We start from the raw sequence: 7,596 nt of genomic DNA, 5'->3' as shown, positions 1-7,596 counted from the left end.
TTTGTTATCGTTCTTTTTCTTCCCTTATGTTGTTGTTCGTTATTATTGTCTAAGATATCTTATATTTTACATATATGAATTGTCGTTTTTGTGAAATAGTATGGAGTTTTTATTCCAGTCTGGCTAAGTGTGGTGCTGGAGGCGTTTGGAGGCGCGTGGTCTTTAGCTCCGCCTCCTCGAGTGCCCCTTGTCTTCAACCAGGTCCTTTAGTCGAGAATAATAGTGCCGCTCTGGGTATGGAGGCTTCATTATTTCACTTTTCTTCGAATAGTGTGAGAAGGCTAAGGGATGTCTGGCAGAGGAAAGGGTGGTAAGGGTCTGGGGAAAGGTGGCGCTAAGCGTCACCGTAAAGTACTCCGCGACAACATCCAGGGTATCACTAAGCCAGCTATTCGCCGTCTGGCTCGTCGTGGCGGTGTGAAGCGCATCTCCGGTCTGATCTACGAGGAGACCCGTGGCGTGCTGAAAGTGTTTCTGGAGAACGTCATCAGGGACGCGGTTACCTACACCGAGCATGCCAAGAGAAAGACTGTCACCGCCATGGATGTGGTTTATGCTCTGAAACGCCAGGGACGTACTCTGTACGGCTTCGGAGGGTAAACACTGAGTTCAAACGAAACCAACGGCTCTTTTAAGAGCCACCCATACATTCAGTTAAAGAGTTGTTCCGTGCGGCTATGACCGCCTATAAGCGCCCAAAGGACTTATTGTCCTATATTGATAAGGGCTGTTTGCATGTTGTATACATGCAGATCCCAGCCCAAAATAAGTCACGATAATGTTTAAAACATATTTCCCAAAGTAAGAAAGGAAGCAAAGAATAAGCATTGTGGAGACTTGGTTTGGCTTTCTGCGCCTCCTTCCTAAGAAGGGGCGGGAAAGTTAAAGATAGACATGGCAGGGCGGGATTAAGAGGTAAACGCTATGGAGTGGCGGAGCAACGATAGGAGGTTCCTGTGAGAGGAGGGGTTGTTTTCTAGCCAATGATGGCTTGTCATGACCGAGGAGGCGAGGGTATGTTCTAATTAGAATACCAGAGTCTAAATAAACTGGGTGTGCACGCGCCGTTTCTCATTCCTTTGTGGTTTATTCAACGACGAACGTCATGCCCGAACCAGCGAAGTCCGCCCCGAAGAAGGGATCTAAGAAAGCGGTGACCAAGGCGACTGGTAAAGGAGGCAAGAAGCGCAGAAAGACCAGGAAGGAGAGTTATGCTATCTACGTGTACAAAGTCTTGAAGCAGGTCCACCCCGACACCGGTATCTCTTCTAAGGCTATGGGGATCATGAATTCTTTTGTGAATGATATCTTCGAGCGCATCGCTGGTGAGGCTTCTCGTCTCGCTCACTACAACAAGCGTTCGACCATCACCTCCAGAGAGATCCAGACGGCCGTGCGCCTGCTGCTTCCCGGTGAGCTGGCTAAACACGCCGTATCTGAGGGTACAAAGGCCGTCACCAAGTACACCAGTTCCAAGTAAAGCGTCATAGTGCGACTTGACTACCCCAAAGGCTCTTTTAAGAGCCACCCACGTTTTCACCAAAGACATTTTCCATCGTGTGGGTGTGCATGTACCGTAAAACGAGAAAAGGAAAGGAGTAGTAGCTGAAGTAGCGCTTGTGTTTTTGTGCGCTGTGCCGTCGTCTTTCTTCCCTTTGTGCGCTTTGACGTCGTCCGTCTTCCCCTTTCCCGCGCGTTTTATTAAATTATTTTCGTGTGCTTTATTCGGCCGCATGTATCTTGTAATTTAAATGAAACTTGAAGTTCTTGAGATTGGGATTTGGAAACCCGTTTCTACTCCCCAGAGCTGGGTCACAGTCTTGTATGAAACCTTTTTTTGGTTGTCTTTGTTTTTTTGTTTTTTATATGCATTTTGTCACTTTAGGACAAGTATCTTTGTGTATATATATTATTGGCTCTGATGTAACCTACAAGTATGTGAAGTCACCATGACAATTGTTGTAATCTTTAATCTTCATTGCCCACATTGACATTTCCTGTTGTTACATTTTATTAGTAGCTATTAATATTCTTTTCACATCTTTTGCCATGTTTGCAGTAGATGAAGCCTAGTCATTTGCTGGGAAGGGTTAAGGATTGCATCCCATCATATATTGCGCTAAAGAAGTAAGTTAGGAGAAAAATGTCCAGATAGGCCTTGTAGTGATATTCTATTTGGAAGTAGGTTACACATGTGCCATACCATGGAAGTGTGGTACTGGAAATGTTATTGGGGTTTGTAAGAGGGTAAAGCTAGGAAAGAGATTAGGCTAATGCAGAATTCAGGGTTATGAAGAGGTCAAGTTATTTCCCATTATGATGAAAAACAACTTGGGGTAATCCAATGTAGGGTTCTGATGAAGTTATGGTTATTCACTCTAGGGTAGGAGTGAACTTGGGTTTACTCAAATAAGGGTTCTGATGACATCAGGGTAATGCCCATTAGGTTTAGAGTGTACTTTGGGGTTATTCAGATGAGGGTTCTGATGACATCAGGGTAATGCCCATTAGGTTTAGAGTGTACTTTGGGGTTATTCAGATGAGGGTTCTGATGACATCAGGGTAATGCCCATTAGGGTTAGCGTGAATTTGGGGTTATTCAAATGAGGGGTCTGATGGGTTCAGGGTAAATCACTTTAGGTTTAGAGTGAACTTGGGGGTTATTCAGATGAGGGTTCTGATGACATCAGGGTAAGGCACATTAGGGTTAGCGTGAACTTGGGGTTATTCAAATGAGGGTTCTGATGAGGGCAATTCACGTTAGTGTTGGAACATCATTACCCCCAGCAGTGATGTGAGCTCAGACACCTGACAGTGCTCACGTGGTTGCCTCCCCTGATGAGGTGCACCTGATGCCAGACAAATAAGAGGACGGCCACCTGTCGAGGAGCGCCAGCTCAAGTGAGAGTGCCAGGTTTGGGGGCTTCCTTTGACTAAAACTGGGCTGATTTGACAGACACTTGTGTTTTTAAATGATTTTATTACGTTTTCATATCACAAAAACAAGCAATGAAAACATTATATACGAATGGCATTATAAAGCAATATTTCATAAGAGAGAATCTATACTTTATAATAATTTTATCTGTCAGTTCTCATAATTTTCATACGAAAAGTAAAGTAAGATTACATATGGGCCAAGTCACAGATAAGCATCTTACATGAAATTCTCCAAAATGTTTACACTTCACACATATCCATAGTACAAACTTTTTTTTAAAATTTCCCACATTTCACCTCGTCATCCTTTTGTCTCTCTTTTTTAAAAAAATTACTATACATTGTTTCACTACTTGTTCACTAGACAAAAAAATATTTTCCATAGTCATTTTAGCTCTTGTAGACCCAATTTGCTTCACAATTGTGCAGGTATACCTATCTAAAACAAAATGATCTTTTTACAATGTATGTTCACATTATAAGCACGATATATTATGTTTTTGTGATTAAATTGTTTCTTCCCTATTGTTTCTTCCTTTGTTTCTTCCCTATTGTTTCTTTCCCTTTACAATTAAGCATTGGACATTCGGCCGTCTTCACAAAGCAACTCCGTTTAACCACAGACATCGTTGGTAGCCTAGCCACTTCAGCAAGCCACATCCTAGCCTTTATTTTCTCTGAAACATGTTCTCCTGATAGCAAATTCAACAGATTTTTATTCTCCCTTTCATCGCAATCCCCAGACTGTATCTGCCCTCTGTACTTATGATCTGCTATACTTTTATAAATAGTTTTATTCGATTGCGTTCTCCAATCGATCTTCCAACTTTTACATTTATCAACAAAATCTGAGCACAAAAGTTTATAGTATGGTACATTCTTCCTTTTCTTTCCTTTCTTCTTTTCCCAGTCTGAGATTTCACCAATTCATTTAGCTTTCCTACCAGTGCTTGTATTGACATGTCTACAAAAACTTATTTTTAATTAAAGCCTCCATTTTCTTTATTCTTATATACACATTCCCTTTTTGTAGCTTCTCTGTTATTACCCCACATTGTTCTAATATATATTTTATTCAGTTCGGTCACTATTTTGTTCCGCTGGAGGAAAAACGATGGACAGAAACAATAGTTTTGATAAAACGAATGTCTTAATTAGTTTGATCTTCGATTTGTAGCTCACACCCCAGTGTATAATTCTCTTTGATTCCTCTGTGATTTCCTGTAGCTTCCTCTGCCAGTTGCTCTCAACTAAATTTCCGTTACCGATATAAATTCCAATGATTTTAATTTCCTCATGCATACTGATACATAGAGCACTCCTTCCTCCTTGTTCCCCAATCCAAACCGCCTCAGTCTTGGAATGATTCAAAGATGCCTCGGATACACGTTTGTACAAGTCAAAATGTTCGCACATCCCATCTAACTCTTTTTGAGTTGTTACATCATCTGCATTAACTGTTCACAGTAACATATATTTTGACCAGGGGTGCCCAAGCTTTTCTTTTGCATGCCACTGTATAACTGCAATTCTATTTTGTTCTTTCAGAAGACAGCTCAAATCTTTTTATTAATAATTTCCTTCTCTACCCTCACAATATATTCTTAGCCAAATCGGACTTCTGCTTGATTATGCGATGGACTGTGTGTGTGTGTGTGTGTGTGTGTGTGTGTGTGTGTGTGTGTGTGTGTGTGTGTGTGTGTGTGTGTGTGTGTGTGTGTGTGTGTGTGTGTGTGTGTGTTTTGATGTAGCTCAGCATTTGCATTTCCTGAAAGAAAAGCTTGCAAAGGGATGAGAGAAATAATGTTACACTCCTGGAGTGCTTTGCAGTAGGTTCTGCAAAGTTTGTCAGCAAATTAGATTTACTTAAAGGTTATTGGCAGGTCCCTCTTACTGATCATGCATCAGAGATCTCTGCTTTTGCTACCCTGGACACCTTTCTGCAATACATTTATGCCTTTTGGATTGCGTTTATGAAAGGTGTATTGAATTGTGAAGCTTATCTCGATGACCTTGTTGTATATTCAGATACATGGGAACAGCATTTGAAGACACTGGAGACCGTAATCTCTAAATTGCGAGATGCTTCATTAGTGTTAAATTTGGAAAAGTGTGAATTTGAGGACAAGCGTGGTTCGCTACCTTGGAAAACAGTGGGACGTGGACAGGTGCGTCCCTTGGATGCTAAGGTAGAAGCCATCAAAGCTTTTCCAGTTCCTCGGACAAAACGGGACCTACGTCGGTTTTTGGGGATGGCTGGCTACTATCGTTGCTTTTGTAAAAACTTTTCAGATGTTGTCTTACCTTTGACTTCACTTTCATGCAAAAACACTTCTCTTGTATGGACTCCAAACATCAGTTAGCTTATAGTACCATTGAGAAAGAAGCCCTTGCACTCCTTTTTGCTCTGCAACACTTTGAAGTGTATCTTGATGGTAGTTCAGATCTAATCACTGATTATACTGACCATAATCCTTTGGTGTTTTTGAACAAGATGTGTAACCAGCGACTCGTACGATGGTCAATGATTGTCCTCTCAATCCTCTCAAGATGGTTCATGAAAAAGGTGTAGCGAATGTGATGCTGACGCATTGTTGAGAATTTAAGGTATGCTGGAGTCGTGTTTCCCCCAGTTCTCACACGTAAGTTGGGTGTTACACTCCTGGAGTGCTACAGTGTGCTCCTGATCCAGTTCTGCATTTGGGGCTGTCTGTGCACCTCGTTGCTAGCCCCGCCCCTCATTGAGTGATTGCTGGGATTGCTGTGGCTTATATAAGGACCCTGCTGCAAGAAGCCAGTGGCTTGCCCAAGCTCCTTTTTGTGTTAGTGTTTTGCTATATGAATTGAGAGTTTGAAATCTTTGCTGTGCTTTCCTTGTCTGTATGTTAGTATTCCCTATGTTTTGTTTATGATTGTGATCGCTGTGATAGTTGAACGGTTTTTGTGTATGTTTATGTATAGTTACTGATTGTAGGGAGTGGTGCCTGTTGGTTTGGGGTTATTGTCTGTTTATTGTCAGGGAGTTAGTGTAGGATTGTATTTTATTTTTGTCCTGTAAAGTGTATTTAGTTGTGGTGTTTCTTCTGGTAGTGTGGGTTTTGTTTATTTTGGCAACTCCTGAAGTAATTCAGTGTTTGTAGGTAGATGTGTGTGTCTTTGTTCACCATTTAAATACACATTTCACCTCATCTACCAGTTTAGTCTTGTGACTAATTATTCCACCTACCATCCTGCTACCAGTCTTTTCAAAATGCTGTTGCGACCTCATCGCCTAGACAGGGTCGTAACAATAAATACGACGAATAACAATAGCACTGGAAGAACAAGTACAATAAGAATGTACAATTTTTCAAACCCCTGAATAAATAGTCTAATATTACTGACACATGGTTCTAAGCTATCACTTTTGAACAAGCCTTCAAATCACTTTGGCAACCACTGTTGAAAACAGGACTATCATTATGACACGGTGCACAAGCTTTAAGCTGTACCACAAATCTAATAATAAATGGTTAACAGTTCTTGATTCCAAATGCAACTGTCCCTTCAGGTCTCTTGAACACAGAAATAAGTCAACTCATTTTGTGGCTGGTTTTATAGTTTGGCCACAAGATGGGAGCAAAGCTCCAACTAGCAGAGCATCCCAATCAGTATTGCAGTGTTTTACTGGGCATCATTTAGTTGCATTTTTTTTTTTTAATGTATTTGATCACTTTATATGACTACACAAAGACACTTGTGTTATATATATTTGTGTGTGTGTGTGTGTGTGTGTATATATATGTATGTATTTATGTATGTATGTTTGGTTCTGATGTAGCCTACAAGCATGTCAAGTCACCTTGGCAACTATTGTTGTAATCTTCATTGCTCACATTATGGCATTATTTCTTGTTGTTACATTTCATTAGTAGCTTTTAATATTATTTTCACTTATTTTGCCTTGTTTGTAGTAGAAGAAGCCTAGTCATCTGCTGAGAAGGAATAACTTACTTCTTTAGTGCAATATATGATGGGATGCAATCCTTAACTTCTTCAGAACCCTAATGACAAGAAGAGACAAAGTTAGTTTTTGTGATGCCCTGTCAATACCTTCTGTATTGCTTTGTGCACTTTGAATGCCAATAGATAAACTTGCCTTGTGATTTTTCATTTTAGGTCAACACCTTATTGATGACATGATCCAGAAAATGTTCAAAAGAACATGCATAAGGTTTGTTTAGTGGGTCAGATCTACAAAATTATTGTAATTAGTTTATTTATTTATTTTTTTAAATATGATGTGATTCTATGAGTCACAGTCCTGTGGCTCAGTAATCGCACTCCCAGAATACACATATCTTGCACAACTCCAACTTCTCTCTCTCTATCTGTCTCACACATGCATATATATGTGCGCATTCACATGCTAGGTTTTCCAAGACTTCTCCGTCTCTTGCATGGGACATTATAGATGCATCTTGCGAATGCAATGTGGGGCAAAGGGGTCACGTAGCCCTAGACCATTCAGAATGGAATGAATCAACTGCTATGAAACTTGTAGGAATTGCCTGTAAAGAATAGCTGTGATCTGTATGCAGTACAAAGAGTGGGCAAATGCTAAACATCTCTTAAGGTGAGTTTGGGGTTATTCAAATGAGGGTTCTGATGAGGTCA

The 7,596-nt window shown here is 40.6% G+C and overlaps 2 protein-coding genes across 2 annotated transcripts; both read left to right on the top strand.

The window, feature by feature from the left end:
• The first annotated feature begins 288 nt into the window (after positions 1 to 288).
• On the top strand, positions 289 to 619 carry LOC145652091 (histone H4). The gene has a single exon (XM_081701542.1). It carries the CDS (start codon positions 289 to 291, stop codon positions 598 to 600), a length of 312 nt encoding a protein of 103 aa, XP_081557668.1. The 3' UTR covers positions 601 to 619.
• A 486-nt stretch (positions 620 to 1,105) lies between these two features.
• Positions 1,106 to 3,467, top strand: LOC145652140 (histone H2B 1/2-like). The gene has a single exon (XM_081701734.1). It carries the CDS (start codon positions 1,106 to 1,108, stop codon positions 1,478 to 1,480), a length of 375 nt encoding a protein of 124 aa, XP_081557860.1. The 3' UTR covers positions 1,481 to 3,467.
• Positions 3,468 to 7,596: the final 4,129 nt, after the last annotated feature.

This window comes from Electrophorus electricus, chromosome 18 (genome assembly GCF_041902795.1).
Source record: "Electrophorus electricus isolate QZ-2024a chromosome 18, ASM4190279v1, whole genome shotgun sequence".
Taxonomy (NCBI): Eukaryota; Metazoa; Chordata; class Actinopteri; order Gymnotiformes; family Gymnotidae; genus Electrophorus; species Electrophorus electricus.
The sequence above is the reverse complement of the archived record's forward strand: the minus strand, read 5'-3'. Positions and strand labels throughout refer to the sequence as shown.